Here is a 23,362-nt window from a genome sequence, read left to right as displayed (position 1 = left end):
GTGAGACAACTTTCATAACTTCAACAACCAGCTCTTCAAGGAAAGCTCTGGTTTACCATGTCCCAAGTATCAAATTCAAATGTTTCCACCACAAGAAATCCATGCTACCATGATATTCTGGGTCAGAGTTCTAGACATGCACAGGGGACCCTCTTGAACAGGTCAGTTCAAAGCCATTAGCAGTAAGATATGGCCAGCCTAGTAGACAAGAAGTGAAGAGACTCAGAGAAGTGCAAGTTGAAATTGTAACCCACAAGTATCTTCCATACCTAACATGGAAGCGGGCAGAGTATCTGTGTCCTCATCAAGCCCACAGGCTCTAGGGTCACTGAGACAAGATTCCTTGTGGAGAAGCTGTTCTAGTTGTTAATGAGCTGTTCTAGTTGTAGATAAATGTTGAGACAATAGATATGAAACACTAAGCAAACTTTCTAGGAGGTATTTGAAGTACAGTTAATAATGACTCTATTCGCCTATTTCCCCCTACTCCATGTACAGGCAATCAGATACTTGGATAAAGTGCACTTTTCAGGATCTACAGATGACTTCTAAGCACAAAAAGGCTTGAGAATCTCTGATTTCAAATGCTCACCTGAGACTGTCAGACAATCAGGAGCTGATCTGAAGCCATCTCCAGGAGAAATAGTCAAACATCCAAACTCGTTCCTTCTCAACACAAGAGAGCTTTCATGCCAAGGGTATTTCATAACCCTGGAAGGTAACCCTCAGGAGACTGTGCACTTACACATCTTCCTAGAGAGTAGGAAAAGCAACCACCTCCCTTACCTCTTCAGCTGGGGGGAGGGGGTCAGAGTTTTACATCCTTAACAAGATGATAAGACCTCAGGCAGACAGGCAATGGCTGACCTAACCATGCTCAGGGAAGGGCAAAACAACTCTGCCTAATGGTCCCGCTCAATCTCAGCTGAATCCCTTTCAGGAGAAGAGAGCTCATCACACGCTCTCCTCCTCCTCTCCCACCCTCAGGAGGAATTACAAATGCACCTGCTCAGCTCTCACCCTCATACTGTTTCTTCTTCCTCCTCCACTGGTTGACACACCAACCCTTGCCTAATGCCCATGTGCCCTTGAAGATGATGCACACTGAATAACTCTTGGGTGCAGATCCGAAAAAGTAGCAATTAAATTATGGAAATTGCTAGTGTTTGGTGGCATCTATTTTCTTTTTTCTTCTGTTCTTCCTTCCTTCCTTTCTTTTCTTCTCTCTCTCTCTTTTTAAAAATATTCTATTAATGATGACAGGTGGGAAGTGTTAAAATGCCCCGCTTTGTGAATATTCAACTCTGTCCATTTTTATACTACTTGGTGGTAATTGTACACTATTAACCATGATGACTTCCTGACAACCTTGCTGTCAGTATGGAGTGCCTCTTTTTGTCCCTGGCCAAAATTATTGCCATAAAATCTATTTTATCTGGCACTAAAACAGACATTTCAGTTATCTCTACTCAGTGTTTACCACACCTCATTGTTTACCCATTCCCATTCTACCCCCTATGGACCTTAAAAATGTGGCTCTGTGGAATCGCACACAGTTGAGGGCTTCTCCTCTTCTATTCACCCAGTCTTCTTTTAATTGGTAGATTTAGATCATTAACATATAATGACACCACCATCACCTTGGCTGGATTTAAAAAAAAAAAAACAATTTTACTAATTTCTTTGTCCCCACTGTCTCTTGTGACCAAGGGTGATCAAAGGAATGTACGTACTGCTCCTTCCTAGCTCAGAAAGACTGAAATTGAGGCTGAGACCCTCGTACCCAGGCAGGATGATCATTCAGCATCTAAGGCTCACTATGTAGCTACTATTACTATTTCATTACAAGACATGTGTGAGCATCTTCAATACCTGGTGGAGTTAGCTTTCAACAGCTACTCTAATGCTTACAATTCGAATCTGCAACCTTTCCTGTCTGCTTTGAACCAACAGGGTTCTATTCTGAATACACAAAGTCTTGCCACTGGACACTGTGGGGATGGATTTACCTCCCATATTCAACACAAATGTAGGTCCCTGAGAGGTGAAAAGCAGTGTTTGATACTTGCTCAAGTACTTATCAATTTTACTTTGCTTTGTACAACCATGAAGGTCAGAGACTGCACCAGCAGTCTCTTCATGCCCTCAGAACTGCCATCCACATTGTGGCTGTACCCACTCTGCTAAGGACAAACTATGCTTTTCTCCTGCTTTGCCATGATTCCTGGTGGATCTTTTCCACCGAGTGGAGAAATCTTGGCTGTGTTCTTTTTGTCTTACCACTTTAAAATGCGTTGTTTTCTGGAGGCGTTTTAGGGAAATATCTAATCATTTGAATATCTAATATGTTTTTCTCCAGCTTGTTTTCAGAACTACAGTCTAAAGGATGACCTAAGGGCACAGGGTATTTTGATTATCATAGGACTTTCATATTTCATATTTTCAATCTAGTCCTCCCTGTCCTGTGAGAGGCAAAGGGGTCCAGCTTCCACGGCATCTCCTCCTCACAGCTGAGGACAATGAAACCCAAGGAGACTGGAACTGTTTTGAGCTCTGGCTTAAGAACTGCCTAGAGTAAATAAAAATCACATGTTCTGCTGTGAGAAAGGAGAGTGATGAAGAGCACCAGTGACTCACCCCCATAGCTGCATTGGTTGAACAAGACCTACACAAAGGAGCAGACGGTGAACCCCAGGAGTTCCCTGGAGATGCCAAAGTCAAGAATAAAGGAGGCTGTGTTTCAAAAGCAGTTGTGGCTGGAACATCTCAACAAAGCTGGCCTACGGACAGCAGTCTAGGCTCTGTGACTGAGGTAACCTTCTGCCAATACAGACCATTCCTTTCTAGCTCACAAAGTCTGAACTTGAGACTGAGACCCTCAATACCCAAGCAGGTTGACTGTTTATCACCCAGCAGCTCATTTCAAATGCAATTTGCCCAAAGAAATTTTGGCTCTGTGTCTCAAATGACTGTTTTAAGAGAGATTTGTCTTCAGTATATTTTTCTTTGACTTTTGAGATTATAATTACATACTTTCTCCTTTTTCCTCCCTGCAAACCTTCCTGTATACCCCTTCTTACTGAGATCTTTCAAATTCATGGCCTCTTTTTTCATTAATTATTGTTATATGCATATATGAATATATGAAAACATAGATATTCCAAATTACAACCTGTCATTCTGTATAATCCTATTTTTATGAATGCTTTTCAGGGATAACCATTTCGTATTGAATAACCAATTGATATGCTCTTCCCTGGGGAAGACTTACCCAACTGTAAGCATTCCTTAGTTCCTTGTAGTTTTTTGTTTAAGGTTGAAGTCTCATTTTTCCCTCTGTTATGTACACTTTTAAATGTCAATTTTTATGCCCATCTTATATAACACAAGTCATAGTTCTTTGATAATAAGATTATTGACCTCAGACAATGTTAAGAAGAGAAAACATTTTCTGAAACTTATGAAATACAAAAATATATTTTAATTACTCTTAAGGGAATTGTAAACAAAACGAAGCAAAAGCCTTGCATACCCCAATTACGGGTGACATTGGTGGAATGGAATTTGAACTTTGACACAATGTGCCAAGGATTTCAGCCAAGGATTTTACCATGCCTTTCAGCTGTAATTAGTGTTGCCCTGCTGAGGACTAAGAAAAAGAAACAAGGAGGGAAGACGAGAAGATAGGAAGGAAGGAGGCAATGGGAGAGAGACAGAGTGTAGGGATAAACTCTACAAGTTAAAAATCCTACTATAAACTCACCTTGTTCTCATGGGAGCAGGGTTATGGGTCCTTTGCAAAGTACAGGTTTAATTTCCCAAAAACCTTCACTGTGTTTCATCCAGGTTGCTTGTTCCACATTCCCACTAGCATGAAGTTTGCTTTCCTCTACAACACTCTTTGGCATCTATGGAGTCAAAAGCTTTCCAGTGACTCAATTTCCCTTTCTGCTAGATGCTAGATGCAGAGCAAACCATCTGTTCATATGATTATTGCCTGCCTGCCTGCTTCCTTCCTTCCTTCTTTCCTTCCTTCCTTCCTTCCTTTAAACCCATCAATGGGCTATAGTTCTGAACAGTGAATTCTCAGAAGACGGTTAATAAACACTTCGGAATGTAAATAAGTACCTTGAGACTCTCTCCCTCTCACCTTATTTAAGAAATCAAATGACAGCAAATGCTGGCAGATTGTGGAAGGAATATTCACTGATGATGGGAGTGCAAATGGATGCAACAGCTATGGGATTCAATGTAGAGATGAAAAGAAAAACCAAAATCCACCACCACCAAATTAGAAGTGACACTACATATGACCTACCTTTGTTAAATCCTTTTTGATAAAGCCTTTGTTAAATCCTTTTTGACAAAGCCTTTGTTAAAATAGTTTGCCTTCTTTAGATTGGGTTGTTTGTTTCCTACTGTTGAGTTTTAAGAGTTTTTGTTCTAGTTAAAGTCTCCCATTGAATGTGATTTATAGATATTTTTAAACCCATTATGTAGTATATCCTCTTTTATTTTCTTATGTGCTTTCAAAAGCAATTTTAATTTTTTTTGAGACAGGGATTCTCTAGTAAGTTCCTGGAACTTACTATGTAGACCGGGTTGGTCTTGAACTCACAGAGATCCTACTTTTTCTTCTATCCTAGTACTAGGATTAAGGATGTGTACTACCACATTTCACCCAGAAAAAATTCTTAAGCCATATTTGTATCCTAAAATGTTACAGTCATGTGTCCTACAAAAAGGTCTGTGGTGAGAAGACACATCTATGAATCCCCCTAAGGGCCTATATGCCCCAGAAACCAGCAGTACAACCCCAGCACTGCTCTCCCAAGATCTTCAGAGAAGCTTGTGAGTGACTCTTCCTGTGTTGGTCCAAACATACCCTCTCTGCCCTTTATGTGTTTGTTTGTTCCTGTCAAATGGACAGCAAGGCTGTTGTCTCAGGGCAGTGATCTATACATTTCCAGGAAGCTAGACTTCAATTGCATAGACCCCAACTTTGGTTCCAAGTCTTCTGCTCACTGTGACAGTATCCCACACTGCTGCTCCTCAACTCAGAAACAAAGACATTCACAGGGGAAGGACAAGTCTCTGGATGATGACTTCGAAGGCCCCAGGGTTGCTCCTGGGTCCCACGAGTGCTTTACTTGGGATGTTCTAGGTCCCAGCCAAAGTCTTCTGCTTCAGAGACAAAGGCCAAGGCCAGCTGCTTATTTCTCCTTCCCCCCTTTTCCAAGGACAGAGCCTGTAGGACTGACCACTCCAGAGTTACAGCTTGTACAGGACCAGAAGTGAATTTGCAATAAAGTCAGGAAGCATCTCAGGCCAGCTCTGAAGACTAATAAGCCTTACCCCAAACACCCCACATCTCATCTGGCTAAGGCATCTTGATTTCGAACTTACTCTTGGTATCTTCTCAGGACTCTTTGATGCTCTGGGCTCCATATGAACACACAGACACCTGCAGCTGCTGAGGCATTCCCAGCTCCCTGTGCCAGAGAACATTGCTGACAACTCTGTCCCTTGTCTCAATGGTTTAAAACGGTAGGCACCAAACATTTTGTTTCTGTGCACATGCTACCACCATGGCTCCTGACCATCCATCTAGCTGATGACTGATGGCATCAATCTGGCCATAACAACCCTAAATTGGAGACTATACCAATAAAAAGCAACAGGGTGACAGATGGGTGTGATCTGCAGATCTTGAGATACTGTACCCAAAAGGAACCCTTCATAAATTTCTGCATTTTATAGTAATAATGGGAAGACATGTCCTTAAAGTTGTAGCAGGAAGAATTTGCAGACAACGCAGGAAGGAGTTTCTAAGGGATGATTCCACTCTGGCATTGAGAGAAGGCAGGAACAGCCAAAGGAGCAACACCCAGCTTCCAAACAGTTATAGTCTGAAGGCCACGTGTCTGAAGTGTGCATGCACCTGCCAGTCACTGTGAATCATGACGGTGCAATTTCCCAGCAAAGACACATGGGACATCTGGAGGACTTGCAATGGGTGACTCATTAGCATCTGGAAGGGACTGATGACCTACCCCAGTGGCTTAGCTGTCCAGCTCCTTCACGTGTCCACTCCCACTCCTGCTCCTTAGTGGGACACATAGTATTTCTCTCTGTCCTTCTCCTGGGTTTCCCCAGATACTGCCATCTCAGTCTAACTACTCCTTTTGACTCCTTTTCCCATCTGTAGCAAGGGAGGTGAGAGGAGGCCCTCTGGCTGTTGATGGAAGTGAGGCTGCCACTGTAGACAACATCACATTTCTTCCCTGCTGTGAACCTTCTGAAGTGTTCTCCAGGCACCCAGAGCAATCAACTCTTTAGGGAAACCTCACCCTCCCAACCTTCCTCCCCTGAGATCTTGGTGCTCTGTCCCCTCTCCTGGGATAGAATGATCAATCACCTGATCACCAGATTGCCTGGTCACCCTTATGGCTACCACACAGCTCTTCCTGATGCTTTTCACTTGTAGGAAGTTCTCTGATGCCCAAGGTAAACTCTTTGGAGGTCCTGCCCCTTGCTTCAGAGTTTGCTTCCAAAGCTGGCCTTCATCCTGTTGTGTTGACGGGATAAAGTAGTCAGGTCTGCATCTAGTCTACTTTCAGCATTTTCTCTAGTCTATAGTCAGTCTGCACATAGGCTGCTTGGCCTGTATTTAACCCAGACTTGTAATCTGCCTAGCCCACATCTAGGCTACATCCAGTCTGTGTGTTCCATCTCTACCTAGTGTTATCTCTGATGTCTCTATAGAGCAGTCAATAGCTATTTCGTATCCTGCCTCTAGACTATTTTAGCCTGTTTGGTCTGTATCTGGTAGACTCTACTGGAACATCTATCTAATCTACATCTATTTTAGGTATATCTGCTCACATCTAGAATCTAGAATGGACCCTTGGCTATGATCAGGTTGCTATTTGCTAAGGGAGCAAGTGAAGAAAATCTACCTAGGTGGTCAGTCATTCCTAATTTGGGACACACTTTTGGGTCCATTTCATAGAAGGTACTCTGCTTCCTCTTCATGCTGACAGTTCAAGTCCAGAACCTGCATCCATGCTTTGGTTCCCTCTACACAAGAACAAGGACACCTTTATACAGAGTCCACAAGATAGTGAATTCATGGGTTTTATCTAAAGGGCTAGATTTTCAATTGATATTACAGACAGCACCATTTGACCCACGGAGTCCCAAAGAGCACACAGGCTAAGTGCTAGTCCTGTTGGCAGGGCTGGCCATACTCCGCATGTAGAACACTGTAAGGCTGTTCAAGGAGTCATCTCTGACAGTAAACACACCCATACTCCTTTCTCCCCCACTAGCTTTATCTTACTTAATTAAAAAGAAATCTTACAAGTTAGATAATTATAGACAAAGAAATCAGAACTCTGATGGACTTTACAGTCTGAGCTCCAATGGCAATTAACAGGGATGGAACTTGTCCAAACCTCAAGTCCTTAGACATGTTGTCTGGGAGAGAGGAGGGGAAAAAAAAGAAAACAGATCTCTGCTAAGATCAGCCTACAAGTGAAGGCACTGAGCTTTGAAATAACAGCTACTGCAGTCAGTAGAGATTCATAAACAAGCTAAGAACCAAGGGAAAAGAAGACAATGTATGCTTGTCTGTAAGAAGTCTGTGGTCCATCTGCACAAAGAGCTGTGTGGGGAAGGTAAGCCATGACTCATGGTAAGGAAGCAAGCTGGGAGACTAGCTCCCAGGGAAGTCACCATGGACTGAGGATGTAGGATACAGGATGCTTCAAATGACCAAATAGAGACAGTTTAACATAGGCACCAAAGTAGGGTAGGTGTGTATGGGGGCACTATGGGAAGTGTCACACAAGGAGGGAGGGGTTACTGGGAAAAGTGGCATGAGCAAGTGAAAATAGCCTGGATTCAAGGTGTAGCCTTTTAGGAACAATGCTGGCATATATGGGACTTGGGTTATCAGCTGCTAGCCTGGTTACAAGCTGTTCTGTGTGGGACAGGAGAGTTTCTTGTCTGGTTTCATCACCTTTGAGCCCTGGAAGGAAATGGAGCATCAACATTTCTCAAGACCACAGATTTGCTCTTTCATACTTACACATGCTCTGCAATCTATCTAGATTCTCAGTCTGAATAAGTTGCACAAAGACCCAGTCTTTCAGAAATCAGGATGTGCTGTTTCCTTAAATCTGGCGGAACAGAAGATTGGTTTCAGGGTCAGTGAGGCAGGCCTGAGTCTCAGGTTGGGTATTCCTGACTTACAGAAGAGCTCAACCCCCAGGGCAGAGGGGGAAGGCACAGCCCTTACGCCAGCAGCACTGGGACTCCAGTAGAAACCTAGTGACCAGACTGCACAGTACCCTTGGAACCACAGGCACCACATCCTGCTCCCTCCTCCGCTGGTGAGCACTGAGTCATAGTTACAAAGAACAATGACTAGCAGCTTTATCGGAGATGACTCCTGATGTGGTCATTTTTGAGGAACACAAACATGATGTTTTTCAGAGATCTCCTCTAAAGCAGCTGCAGGCCTCCCCAGTTCAGAGTGTGTAATACTGCTTGGTTTGGTTTAGCAAAGACAAAACAATAAAACAGCAGGATGTGGATGGTTTAGAAGACATAGAACAGTGATGTTTATTTTGTTGTTGTTTTTTGTTTTGCTTTTGCTTTTTTGTTTGTTTTGGTTATAACAGTGGGTTATAAGAGTCAAGAGATTTGGCTTTAGGTTAAAGCACACTGAAAAATAAAATTTTCCTTAGTACTTATGGTCAACACGAGAAAGAGTAAGAAAATATGAAAATGGTAAGACTTCTGTCCCTTACCCTCTCCTGACCTCTACAACAGAAAAGCCCCATCAATTTACAGACAGTATTTAAACAGTCACTACATGGGATGAAGATGCTGAGTTCTCCTCAGTATCACCACTGCAGCCACTGAATGGCTTTCTGTGGTCCTAGGAGATCACAGGGTGCATTCAGAACAAAGGGAAATTGTAGCTTCAAGGTCTTTATCAACTCAGAGAGACTTATAGGACACAATGGGGAAGACGGTGGGGGAGGTTCTGGGGTTCCAGCCTCAGCTTTCTCATTCTGGAGTCCTGCTTGTCTCAATAAAAAAGCCAGACATTTCAGAAAGAGATATATGGACAGAGTTGTTTTTGACAAATTCTGCAAACATAAAACCAGCCATGGTAGGGCTTCTGCAAACTCTTGAATTCACTCCTGCTGCCTACCATTGAAGCTTCTGGTCTGAGTTTAGGGAGTTAAATTTTTGAATGTGTGTGTGTGTGTGTGCGCGCGCGCGCGCGCGCGTGTGTGTGTGTGTGTGTGTGTGTGTGTGTATGTGTGTGTGTATACATATACATATATATATGTATATATATATATATATATGCATGCGTTTATGATATAGATCAGAGGACAACTGCTGGGAGTCAGTTCTCTCCACCATTTAGTTCTCAAGGATCAATGATGAAGCTCAGGTTGTCAGCATCTGAGGCAGACACCTTTACCCTGAACATCTTACTAACCCTTGAAGAATCTTTATTGTGTGGATACAGATGTTGGGATGGTTTTTAACCAAAAAGAAAAAAAAAAAAAAAAAAAAAACAACCTTAAACAAAAACAAAAACAAAACAAAACAAAAACCCAAAAAAACTCCACATCTGAAGTAAAAACGCAACAATGCTCAGGGCCCTTGTCAGTCAACAGAGTGTTAAAGGAAAACCAGGGAATGGCTGGCCAAGTACAGCATGTGAGCTGGTGCTGGTCTGTCTTTGCTCACAGACTTTGCTGACATTGGGCCAAGCTGCCTTTCTGTGCTCCATTTTCCTCATTTGTAGTTCATTACCGTCTTGGCAAGAAGATTAAGCAGAATGGAGGTGTAGTTACGCTGTACCTACCATTCTAGGACAAGAAAGAGCATCTGGAATTTTCATGGGATTCTTGGTGGTTACAAGAGTCGGTTTTATGCTTATGACCTCATGTGAACCATCTGTCACGGAATGTGGTTCAGGTGTGGGAACGCTGCTTCACCAAGACAGGGGAGTAGAGAATCCCACACACCCTCTCCCACAGCAAGGCACATTCAGGGAATATTCGCTTCTCATTTAACTTCTGAAATGAGCTGCAAACTTAAAGAGCTCAAAGTGTTCACTACACTTTTGAGTTCAGATCCCCAACACCCATGTAAAAAGCTAGGAACAGGACATGTGCCTATAATCCCAGCACTGAGGAGCGGGATACTGGAGGATCCCTGGAGCTTCTTGGCCACCGGTCTAGCCTAATTAGTGAGCTCCTTGTCCCATGAGAGAGACCCTGAATCAACAATTAAGTCAGATAGTGATCAAAGAAGACACCTTACTTGACCTACGGTCTCCACAAATATGAACATGTGCATACGGACACATACGCGTGTATACACACACACACACACGCACGCACGCATGCACGCACACACGCACGCGCACAAATTTAATGGAGGATTCCTTAACATTGCATCTTCTTTTGTATAATAGTTAAATGAACAGGATCATCTTCTCTGGGCTCCATAAAGACAGCATCAATGTTCTACTTCCACCAGAAAAGCTTCTTCTCCCTAACCTGTGTCCCAGGTCACCTTGTTCAAGCTGATGGCCACATACAAGCACAAAAACATACACTGATGGTATGATGAGACCTGAATGGTCTATATTCCTGCTCTGGAAGAACAGAGGCTACTCACCCATCCTGTCCCCTGTCCCCTCGGAGGGCCAAAAGTACCATGCATTTCCTGAAAATGGAACATGCTGGTCCACAAAGGAATTCAGGTTTGTTCCAGGGGTCGAACCCACATAACATAAGGCTGGCCAATCTCAGAATGAAAAATTCCTCTTAACGACCCTCCTCCTCCCTCTCTCACACACACACCTTTTCTTTCCTTTTCCTTCCTCATAGTAGCTTACAGCATAGCTCTGGGTTTCTGTGGAGGACTGGATCCCTTCCTCTCACTTCCTCACCATTCGGTGAACAAGTTGTCGCTTGTGTCAAAGTAAAAAGGACAGATTCTCCACTTGACAACGTGGTCCTTTTATTTGAACTGAAAGGCGTCATGACAAAGTGCAAACACCTCTTTGGTAATGGGCTGGATACAAGGAACATAAAATGGCATTTGGCTGTTGGCAACAGTCAGAAAAGTAAATAAATATGTACACTACTTTGAATCACAGAAGCCCAGTGCAGTGGCTAGTCAGAAAGGGTGTCCGGGTACTGCCCACAGCTTGCAATGAGGCTGTAACATCAAAATGGAGATCTGCAGACATCTTGGTTTGAAATACAGAAGTTAATGTAAATCACAGCCAGCTTCTCACACAGGAGCAGAGGACAAAAACCCTTGGCACCTGTCTAAGCTCCATGTACACATTGCGTGCCTTAGCATAAGACATACCCCTGGTGCTTGTGTGAAATACCAGATATCCAGGGCAGGCTCTCCCACCATTCTATGCCTGAGTGATTACATGGCCATCAGATTTCAAATGCATGGTTACATCTCCTACTTCACAGAAGTCTGTTCTGAAATCTTATCACTAAGTTCAACTTAATATTTCACAAATGCCCACCCCTGCTGGACCACCAGTTTCCGAATATCATGAGGGGAAGACAAGGTGACCACTTTTACATATGCAGTGGGGTGAATCCCCCGTGAACACGCCCATGCTGGGATGCTGTCTTTGCTCGCAGCCTCACACATGTGGCTTTGTGTCTATCTCTAGGAAGGTAACCTTATCAGCACAGGGATCATACACACGCACACACCACAATGGCCTTGCTGCCCAACATAAGGCAGAGGCTGCAAGGAACCGAACATCTCCCTATCTGACCGTGGTCTCCCTATAAGGGCATCCATTTTTGTCTTTTTCCAACTGACATTGACTCATCTGTGTCCTTGAGGTCTTCCTCCCCAGCCCTTGGGCAGGTGACCCTCTTGATGTACCCACAATGGCTGGCATACAGTGCTGGGCACATCAGTGTGTATAGGGTGAGACTTGCTTGTTCAGGAGAGTCCTCAGAACCTTGTGAATGGAATATTTCGGTCAATTAAAAACAAGAGACTATGAGGTATAATAGTTGCTTTTCACTGAATTAAAAAATTTGCATAGTGGAAATAATTTTTCTAACATCTAAAATGGGCAAATTTTTATAAAACATCATGCAATAGAAAATATGAGGTATAGGGATTCTTTTTTTTTTCCTTTAAAGCATTCACACAATGTGATTTCCTGACATTCAGGCTCTGCCTGTCTGTCACCTACTCAAAAGACCCAGAGAGTGAATCACCCTCCCTACACTATGGCCAGGAACCAAGGCAGATGATGGCTGCAGACCATCCTACCAACAATGCAAGGGACTGTTCAGGTCACTCAACATGGCATGGGACCAAAGGATTTCACATTCAGTTTACAGCAAGGCAGTATTTACACACGTTCTAAGTAGAAACAAGATTATTTCTAAATGCGGCTTAATAATGTGACAGTCGTGTGTAGAAGGGCAGACATGGTCCTGAGGTGCAGGATTGTGTTGGTATCGTTAGATGCTGAAGGGCCCTGAAGGTGAAGATAGCAGACAGGAAGGAGTGGTGAGAAAGCCCTAGGATCCCTGTAGGGATTGTGGCCTAGGATGTCATTTTATAAGATCCTGTGCCATTTGCCAAATGCTTCTGTTTAAATGAAGCCAAAGACCTCCGGCCTCATTTAAACAGAGGTGGCATCATCAGGCAGAAGCAATTTCGAAACCCATGTCTTAACTGTGTGATTTAATAGTAGCACCAATTTTCCATTTAAAAACACTTAAATATAAACCTGAGAAGTCTAACATGAAGTGAGGGCCAGGGCCTGCACCCACTCCCTCCTGCTCGATTTCCTTCTACGAACACGGGGTCTGAAGCAGCCCCGGGTGATTCTACGATGGCACAGCGGAGGTCCTGAAATGTCTGGGATCCCAACTTGTCCTGTGGTCTGAAGTTCCCCAGGTTGTCATCTAGGCTCACAAGGATTCTGTGGACCAGCTTCGAGGAGCTCAGCTCGGGAACACTAAGGCTTTTCCTCTTCAGGGTTCCTTAAGCAGACGGGACAGCAAGCGCCTTTGACTTTCACAGGGTGCGGGCAGGCTGCAGGCTGGCAAGCTTCCACAAAGCAGGTGACCTGGCCATTCTAAAGGAGGGGACATACATTCTTGTCATTCTCAGACCCTCTACTTGGCATGACCCGTATGACCCCTGACCCAGTATGACACCCCATCCCCACAGTAGGTCCTAACGTTTGTGCTTGGCTCAGCTAGCCTGGGATTGTGATGAAAGACAATGCGTGGACCGTTTCAGCTACAAATACATCCCTTGGAGGATCCTGTTGCACACTCTATTGTCCTCTAACCCTACTGTGAGGCCCAGAGTCAAAGGACTGAACTGTCCCACACCTAATCTCTGCTTAGTCCTGCCAGGAAGTACAATGAGACCAGAGGGAAGTGGTGTTCTTCTCTGCAAAGAATCCTTCCTCTCCAGCATAGCCTTCCTTAGCCAGGCAGCCCAGGGATGCTTGGAGTACTCTATAGTACTGTTCAGGTAAAGGGACAGATAAAAACCATGTCCCCTGCTAGACAGGAGGTGATCTGGATCCCCCTCATTCCCACTGTCCTGTCTCCAGGCTCTGTTCCAAGAATATTCCTGCCAGGGTTGCAGGGGAACCTGTGCTCATAACCAAGGTTTATCACTGGCCTACCTGTCACCTCTTCCTGTTCTCTGTAACTAATATCCCAAGCTAGACCTGGACAGTAGGACTGCTCCCATCTGTTCATTGCAGCTTATGAGGGCAGACCAGGGCTGAGGATGAGGGGCAGCATGACTTCACTCCGACACTTGGACAACCGGTTCTCCGGGTGTAATGGGTATGAACACAGACCCGTCCCCATACTCACTTTGCACTCGCAAACTGTGCATGTGTCTTTTTCCCACTTCGTGTGGCTGCCGTGGGACTCACCACTGTCATCCACACACTCTGTGGTGCTGAGCCGAGACTCCAGGCTGTTTATCTGCAGCAAGGCACAAGGGAGTCAAACTTGATAGGTTGAACTTCAACCGCCATACTCAGCACAGGAGAGGCTGCCCACATTACAACAGGCGATGGGAGGCCACTTCCTATGCATAGTTCAACCCTTTCCTCTGCCTACCTACAGAGCACAATGTGGTCCCAGTCCACACTGGAGCAAAGCATAGAACCTGAAGCTACTCTGTGAAGCCCCAAGGCACTAAGATCACCTTGTCTTCATATTAGGATGACTATCTTCCCAACAGCCTAAATCCCGACTGAAATTTAGTTAGCCAAAGAGCTATTCGCAGTAAGATATGGGCAGCATTTCCAAACAAGACAAAGCAAACCTCTGTAGGGATAACTCACTAGCATAGTTGATGTTTTAGTTATTAACTCTCAGCTTTCCTACTTGAGGCCTTGAAGAAGACTCAAGGACAGATGAGTGCCCTCAGGAAGTGGAGGCACCAATGGCTGACTCTGGGTTAAACAAAGCCCAGATTTCCAAGGTGGCTGTGATCTGGACGACTATCAGTATTGATGAGCCACAGGCAGCTGCACAGGTCAGTCATGAGGGAAGGACCAAAACTGCCTGAGCCGTCCGTGCGAAGGCCATTCTGCACTGTCAGGTTGACTGGCATCTCGAGCCAAGCAGTCCTGTCCCTGACTACAGGCAGAGTGTGAGTGACAGTACCATGGACACTCAGTCCATGTGGACTTCCTAGACCAACCCTTGGTCCAAAGGACTCCTGCTTCCATCAGTATCCAGAAGTTTCCTTGGGTTGGTCTGAGCGTCTCCGCTTGAGCCAGGAATCCCCAGACCAACCACTGGCGCTTCAGAGCAAACCAAGCTGGGCACTGGAACGCACAGAGATGGAGCCCTATGCCCACACAGCAAGGATCAAGCAGGAACAAATGCCACAGGAATGGCTTCTTTTTTTTTTATTTAGAAAGGAATTGGGTTACACAAGTCTCCCATGAGCCTATCATATGAGTAGTCTTAGGATAGGGAAAGAACCAGACCTAAGAATCCCACAAACTAGCCACTAATGGCACACTACCCTCCGGGACACTCTCTACACCACCCAGGACAACACTTCTCTGCCTCACTATTCAAGCACACAAACTTAATGAGCTTTACCCTGGAGTGACCACACCTCCCATGTCTAGCCTGAGGTCTCCGTCTCTGCTCTCTTTGAAACAAGGCCTTCAGTAATTGAACACATTGCCTCAGAGAAGCAGAACAAAGTTCCTAGACAGAAAGAGAGGAATTCATCTATAGATCCTCAGTCAGAGTTGTAGTGTGGAGTCCTGATGTCCTGCTGTCTAAGGGTTTTACTGCTGTGAGCAGATACCATGACCAAGTCAACTCATATAAAGGACAACATTTAATTGGGGCTGGCTTAGAGGTTCAGAGGTTCAGTCCATTATTGTCAAGGTATGAACATGGCAGCATCCAGGCAGGCATGGTGCAGGAGAAGCTGAGAGTTCTATATCTTCATCTGAAGGCTACCAGTGAAAGACTGTCTTCTAGGCAGCTAGGATGAGGGTTTTAAAGCCCACACCCACAGTGACATACCTACCCCAACAGGGCCACACCTCCTAATAGTGCCACTCCATGGGCTGAGCATATATAAACCATCACACCTCCCAGGCAGCTTTCGCCGCTCTATGCTCTGGAAACAGTTACTTCCAAACAATTCCACCAGGACTGGCTTACCAATAGGAATTCAGGTTTGTCTTCTCCCACACTTCTTCATCTGACTTTGCCTGAGATTTCTGGGACTTTCTATCTATTCCGATGGTATCTTCTCAGTCATATTCCCTGCCAGGGTGCTCTAAACTTAGAGATACCAACTGTCCACTGCCCACTGTCCCAGTTGTGGTGGTTTGAATGAGATGTCCCCTAATAGTTCTGGGCATTTGGGCAAATGTTTCCTAGTTGTTTGGGGAAGGTCTAGGAGGTGCGGGCATGTTGGAAGACCCTGCGGCCATGTTGGAAGAGGTCCATCAGTGTGGACAGACTCTGAGATTTCAAAGCCTTGTGCCATTGCTTGGTTCCTCTCTCAAACTTGTGTGCTTCCCACTCGAGATGTGAACCTCAGCTTCCTATTCCTGCGGCCCCACCTTTACCCACAACTTTACTCTTAACTTCCTGAAACTGTGAGGCCAAAGAAACTCTTCTATACGTTATCTTGGTTATTATATTTAATCACAGCAACACAAAGTACCTAATGCACTAGTTCACAAGGAAACATGAGGGCATGACATCCATGGGAACTAGCCAGAAGCAAGCTAGAGCAAAGCAGGATGTATAAGTGGCCATGTCCTAGCAGGTGAGGGCAAGTCAACACCTTCACAATCACCCAGAAATGCAAGGCCTCTGGGAACTCAGGGCAGGAAATGTGTTGGTAAAAGGTCCAAGCAGGAGCAGATGGTAGTAGCTCAGGGTAGCCTTACCTGTTTTCTGAGGTCTGTGATGATCTTTTGCATTTCTAGAACAAACTCCTTGAGATCATTAGTTGCTGGCCCTTCCAAGTGCTCATGGGTGGCTGACGTGGCATTACTATGATGTTTCCCATGTTTTACACTAAGGAGTAAGGATAAGATTCAAAGTGTTAATGTGCAAATCTAAGCCAACATTCCTAAGTGCATCCCTTCTGTAGATCACCTAGTACAGCACACTACAGCCCAGCATTGTCAAGCAGGACACGGGCCTTGTCTACTCTGTACTCTGGGGCATTTCTGCTTTAGCTAACCTAGGCTATGACTGAGCTCAAAGCAACAGCAAGACCTCAGCCTATTCCAGAGACCCACACTATAGGCAGGATACCTTCCAAACCCCACCAAAACTCACCTTAGTGCTTTCCGCCACCTGGCTCTCTTTGTGGGCTTATCCTCCTCATAGCTGAATTCTAGAGACCGCCTTCCCCGGAAATGGTAGGAGAAGGCATTGAATTGTCCCCTGGTCCTACAGTCTGGTGAAAAAGCAAAATAGGGAAGTCAGTTGCAAGTGAGTGTAACTTAGGATACACTTACATCGTGTAAAGTAGCTATTTTTTATGACCCATCTTCTTCCTTCCCCATTCAATTAGGATGCATGCATGTCAAGCAGTGCCTAAAGGAACTAACTCATGGAGCTAACAGTGGGTCTGTGAGTGTCTGTAGTTCTAGTACTCAAACCTACTAAAAGCTTCAAGCTAGTTTCCCTGAGAACAAACCACCCTGCACCAGGGCACCCCATGTGACCACTATGCCCTCCTGCAGCCCACACATGTAGACTTGAGCACTCAACTTCCATGATCTAAATCCTCTTGCCCTTGTCAGATGATACTCTGCCCCACAAGACCTCATGATCAGCTCAAATCAACCTGCAACAAGCCCAAGTAATTTCTGAACACCTCCTTGCCTTGGTTGAGGACTTATCCCAAGCTCCAGTCAGATATGCGGAGAAATCCTATTCTGTCTCACCTAAGCCTACCTACATTATCCCCTAAAGCCATCCATTTTTGTACCTCCTTTTCCCTGTTAGAACAGCCTGACCCAGAACAAAGCAAAGGCTGTCTGTGACCCCACCGAAGCAGAAACCCAGGCAAAGGCCAAGGAGTAATACACTGAGGCCAATGGCAGCTGCCTCTGTGGATAACAGACTGTAGGCCTGATGTCTGTCCCTAGAAATGGGAGGACGTGCACTAACTGAGCGGAGGCCTCACTTCTGACCACACGACAGTCCTTGAGAGGCACATCATTGGCCATTATCTGATCTGAGTTAAGCTGGGAGGGTTAAATCTGCCCTGTCCACTAATCAGAGTAGATAATGTGGCTTTGCAGATGGCTCTAGGAACACAAATCAGACCCATAGTAGCTTTTCACAGCCACGACGGGAACCTCTTCCTCCAATCTTTTCTAAAAACTGAACCAGGCCAGGTGAAGCTGGAGATTCTGGAAGAGGGCAAGGATGATTCTCTGTCACAAAGCCTTGCTCCAGATTACTTGAGAACAATGAGGGAGGGTGCGTCCCATGTGAATGGATGTGTCCAGTGGCCCTGACCTGAGAACTATACAGAGATGGGTTCTGGGAACCCATATTTGCCACCGTATTTGCCATGGTTAAGCACAAAGTACAACTGGGCTTACAGGGTTCTGTCTGGCCTGTGTCAGCTGCATGCACTTCGGCCCTAATGCAACCCCACACCCAAGGCTGCTGTTGTAGAAATGGTGGTAATCACAAAGCAAGGGTACAAATGGAAACACTTGGAAAGTTCTGTCTTTACAGGATACACATGCTCCAAATCTGAACCTCACCTGGAACATCTTTCCTGCCTAGGAATGGATGGTCTACTTCTCCACCCAAGGCCTTGTACAACAGAAGACTTTGCTGCAAAGGAGGAGAATGTTCAGATTCTAACTGAAGTCACACGTGTGTAACCCTCCTGACACTCAACAGACTTTTTAGTCAAACATTTTAAGTAATGAACTTGAATCACTGTCACTAGTCATGGGACTAACTTGTCCCCTATGCCTCCTACTGAAACACAGTGGTACATAAAACACACATAACATAGCCCTGAGTATCTCCATCCATGCCCCAGTGTCACACCTTTAACCTTTAGGGAAAAGTCAGAAAAACCCACATGAGGGAAGCCTACCAAAAGGACCCAGAGGGAGACGGACTAAGATCTATTCCTGGATACAGGAGTCTGGAAACTTTCAGGTAAAATTAAGTGAGGAGCATTGGTGGAACCTGTTATGAACTAACACCATTGGGAAAATGGAAAAATTCAACCAAGATCCGAAAATTAGGTAACAATTTTATCCATGTGAAACTTTCCAATGATTATATACTTCAGTAAATTATTTAGTAGGTAGCAGGAAGTTTGCAACTTTTGTGGTTTATATATTTATAGAAAACTTTTGTGTTATATTTATTTATAGACTATATATACTTGTGCACACAAAACAGGCATAAAGCATATAGAAAATGTTAATGCAGTTGGTGAATCTGGATGAAGTATTTGAATTCTCTGTAGTATTACAACAATTGTTGCAAGATTCTCAATAGTGACTGCGTGTGAGCTAGTGACTGCGTGTGAGCATTGGCATGTCCCTGCCTGCGAGTGACTCTGTGTATACATATGTGGGGTGTGCACACGTGTGTATGTGTACAGTGCACTAAGACTCATCGGTCCCTAGAAAGAAGCTACAATCTCACACCTAGTTAAAAGAAATGGGCAGTGCCCCACTCAGAAGCAGCTGTTTCAGGTTCCGGGGCAGGTGGGTATCGCTCTCAGTGCTGTGACCCAAGTGCAGCTCCAGGAAATGATCCCTCGTGAGCCTTCTTCTGAGCTGAGTTAGAAGAAAAGGGTCTGGGAAGGCAGCTCGGGAAATACAGCACTTGCTGAGCAATCAGATGAGTAGAGCTTGACTCTCTAGAGCAAGCTTGCAAGCTGGACAGGTCAGTAAATAAGTGGAGTAAATAAGGTGGAAGGTGAACAAAACAGGCTCTGAAGGCCAACCTCTGGCCTCTATATGTCAAGTGTACACATATGTGTGCACATCTGCATAAATGTAAACATACATACACATACTATGCAAGCACACACCATGCACCCTCCTTCCCCCTCAAAAAAAGTTAACAGGAACCAACATTTTTTCCCTGCAGGATTTCAATGTTTCTTTGGTTTCTACTATACGTTAGCGATGGGTTTAGGCTAAAATAGAAACCATAAATTTAGAATCTTGAAGCCCTTTGGGGTGGGACAGAGCCTATTTTAAGAGGCACAGTATCTGGAAGAAGCTGTGTTGGCAAGAGCCTTGGGCACTGAGCCTCTGCAACAGCTAGGACAATGGATTAGAACAGGGGTACAAACCAAGACCACGCCTGCCCCAGAGACATCCCTTCCAGGATGGTGGATACTTCTAAGTAAAGGAATGAAGCCTGGCTCTGCTTCTGTAGCAGAAGGGGTCCTGGTGATGCTATCAGAAAATAGAGGCTCTGCATCTGAAAACAAGGACCAGCCTTGCACACCCTCAAGACAACAGTCTCCTACAGACAGAACGATGCTATCCTTGCAGCGAAGTAATTAAACTGGAAAACCCTGGGAGATTTAAAACAGAAAGAATACGACACAGTTCCCACTTGTATTCTGTGATGTAAGAATAGCAGTCGCCTAGGATTAGGTACCCAGCAATCACAATGTCCTTTGTGAATTCTTACAATACAGGGAGAGAGGGAAAGAGGGAGAGAGGAAGAGAAGGGAAGAGAGGGGGAGGAAGGGAGGAAGGGAGCAAAGGGGAGAGAAAAAGAATATGATACACATACACAAATATATACATATGGGAGAAAGGCATGCAAAAAAAAGTCACTTCAGACAAACACATGATCGTATACACTCCACACATCCTCTTAGGATGTTAAATTCAGCTTCAAAAGCCAACCTGACTTTAATACTTATTAAATATCTTGAGTGACTAGCAGAAAAATAACCACAGTTCTGAATGCTGTGCCTCTTCTCGAGTCTTACGTGGCCCATCTTGTTCAGGGTCCAGTGGGTAGGTCAGGGCTGAGAACCAAGAGTGCTCCATGTGTGCCCGGAGCATCCATGCTCTGAAGCCCTCCTCTCACCACAAACACTACGTCACTTGGCTTAGGTTGTAAATGCCCCCAGCTTTATTATCTATGGGGCTCTGATCATAGTTTGAATAAAGCCAAAATTGCAGTGGAATTAGAAACTGGAAGCTGAGGTTAACCGAGAGCAGAACTGAAGAATGTAAAGTGGGAAAGAGACTGTCACCACAGAAGCCAGAGGCTGCTAGGCTGTGATGGTGGCCTCGGTGAGATGGACAGACACAGCAGGGAGCAGGCCTGTGTGGGCTGGTAGGAAAGTACTGCACAGACCCCTTTACTAGGTTTTTCCAGGCCTAACATCAAGACCTTTCACCCATGCAGGCTACCCTCTAGGTCTTCAAGAAGTCAGCCCACAACCCCTTCCTGTAAGTTACAGGGTGGTATCCGCATAACATAGCATGCTTGCTATGCTTCCTGGAGGAGCTGATTGTCATCCCTTGTGGGCAGGATTCATGAGGCTAACACACAAGCCTGGAATGTAGCTGTCCAATACATTAAATGTTAGAGATGTAATGCAAACACACCAAAGGCTTGTTCTCTTTTACATAGCATTTTGGTGTGTCTAAGATACAAGGTGCAGTCTAAGATTATCCTGAGGCTACAAAGTTCTAGTGACATCTTAACACGAGACATCTGTGGTGATAATTGCCAGCAAGAAATGCACTGCCCTCGCAGAAGGACACGATGTGACATTAGGCGCATGGAGTTTATGATCAACACAGCTCGGGGGTTGGTATGAGCATCTTCTGTACTGAACTTCCACAAGGACTTTAGTGTACCCCTATTTAAGGTGGTAAAGCAGCACTCTAGCCTTAGGTGCCTAAGTTCACCAAGAAGCAGCGTGGGTGGAGTTACCAACCCAGACAGCCAAGGCTCAAGGCGAGGCGCAGTTGTGATAAAAGATAAACCTTGACACTCATCCCCCAGACCATGTATCCGCTCACTAAGCAGCAGCAATGGAGACAGTGAGGGCAGGGGGCTGGCAGCATATACCTTCACAACAGTCCTGCCACACTCGCAGGTCCATTCTGGGGATGTCCTCGCAGCTGCTGTAACCGTGTGGGAACTCTGCCACCCTGAACACGTCGTGCTGCACTCGGGTGATGTTGTCTGAGTTGTCACAAAGGATCCTCGCCAGGGATGTCTGCTTGAGCTGAGTCAGCTGGGCGGGGGAGAACACGCCTGGGTTCTCATACCACAACCTAGACTCCAGGGATGACAAGAGAGGGGTCAGTGGGGTCAGCAGAGGGCAGGGAGGATGTCAGCCACAAGGATCCAGAGAGAATGTTCTTCCAATGTGGAAGTCATGGATTGGATTAACAGGAATTAAAAAAAAAAAAAAAAAAAACAAAGCCAGCCACTGCTCAAATTTCCACCCAATAAACGAGAGAAAACAGCAGGAAGATAGCTACTCCTTACGAAAGGATGGATAGCTAAACTTCTAACTAAACTCCTCAGCTCAAGTGTTGGCCAACTTCCCCATTTCCTAAAGTAAACTAGCATTTTCAAAATGAAAAAAAAAAAAAATCTTGCCAAAAGCCCCAAGTCTTAGTAAGGTTATTATGGTGCACGTCTGAGGCAGAAGGCTGGCTGTGAGTATGAGGCCAGCCTAAGCTGTAGAGTGAGACCCTACCTCAAAAACCCAAACAAAACAAATGACAATGTTCTAATCCCGGCACTGCCATGGAGAGTCAAGAGGTTCCTGGAAACATTCCCGTTCTCATTGGCTTTGGAGGCCAACAGCATCTGGGACTGGGGTGTGTTAGACTGAAAGGATAAAGTACCAGGTAGCCTCCAGGACGTGTGCAGCCATTTGAAGGCAGGAAGTGGGGGGAGGGGAAGTGTCTCACTGTCACAAGCAAGCACAGGTCCTCTCCGTCCCGAATCCACACCAACCATGTGAGACGAGGTTTTCTAACACCCACCTGTCTCCATCCCGCAGGCGTCGGAACTGTGTGCTGAGCAGACACATGAGTGTGGGCCCCAAGCGGCTGCCGGGGACCAGGTCTTCCACCATGAGGGCGGGGAACAGATCGATGTTGAGTGTCGAGCCATATAGCCTGCGATAGACAAGGAGAAAGCTGGTGCCTAGTACAGCTGCCTGAGAGGAAACACAGCAGACAGGAAAAAGGCCCACATCCTCCAGACTTTACTGGACAAAGAGAGATCACTTATTCCTTTAAATCGACTTTAATCATATTTTAAATAATTTTCCTTTTCCATGTACATATAAAATTTACACAAACTTATAAATGATTTAAAAAGCCAAAAACGTAAGAAAATTAAAACATAATTCTTTCCTGTGCTCCAGGGAGAACCAACCCAATTCCATGAGGCAACCTTTCTATCTTCACACCTATCTTTTTCCTTAAATATATGAACAGTGAATAGTCTAGGAAAAGAATGATATTAAGCCCTACCATATATTGAAACGTATCTGTCAGTGAAAATGCTGGTTAACTGGATAGGGTAGATATGTGACGTGAGGCTTAAACATTTTCAAATGTTTAACAAGCATTCTCTTAAGTCCTCCCTGGCCTGGGAATATGTGTGCCCATACAGAATGACACAGAAAGAAGCAGCAATGCCCACAGACCTTTCTTTTCTAGCCTTGTGCAGTTTCCCAAGAGCTCACAAGGCAACAGGTGGTCTTGGTTCCTACTGCTGCAAGAGACAGTGCTAGC

The 23,362-nt window shown here is 45.1% G+C and overlaps 1 protein-coding gene across 1 annotated transcript in view; it reads right to left on the bottom strand.

Annotated features, from left to right (window-relative positions):
• Nucleotides 1-11,039: 11,039 nt before the first annotated feature.
• Pxdn (peroxidasin) overlaps nucleotides 11,040-23,362 on the bottom strand; it is a 78,060-nt gene continuing 65,737 nt past the window's right edge. The window contains exons 18-23 of the mRNA XM_032907578.1: nucleotides 22,604-22,738; nucleotides 21,672-21,880; nucleotides 16,908-17,028; nucleotides 16,511-16,640; nucleotides 13,941-14,054; nucleotides 11,040-13,180 (exon numbers count right to left, since the gene is read on the bottom strand). Of these exons, the coding sequence (XP_032763469.1) occupies nucleotides 13,061-13,180; nucleotides 13,941-14,054; nucleotides 16,511-16,640; nucleotides 16,908-17,028; nucleotides 21,672-21,880; nucleotides 22,604-22,738 (829 nt within the window). The 3' untranslated portion in view covers nucleotides 11,040-13,060. The remainder of the gene's footprint in view (nucleotides 13,181-13,940; nucleotides 14,055-16,510; nucleotides 16,641-16,907; nucleotides 17,029-21,671; nucleotides 21,881-22,603; nucleotides 22,739-23,362) is intronic.

Source organism: Rattus rattus, chromosome 7 (assembly GCF_011064425.1).
Source record: "Rattus rattus isolate New Zealand chromosome 7, Rrattus_CSIRO_v1, whole genome shotgun sequence".
Classification (NCBI taxonomy): Eukaryota; Metazoa; Chordata; class Mammalia; order Rodentia; family Muridae; genus Rattus; species Rattus rattus.
The sequence above is the reverse complement of the archived record's forward strand: the minus strand, read 5'-3'. Positions and strand labels throughout refer to the sequence as shown.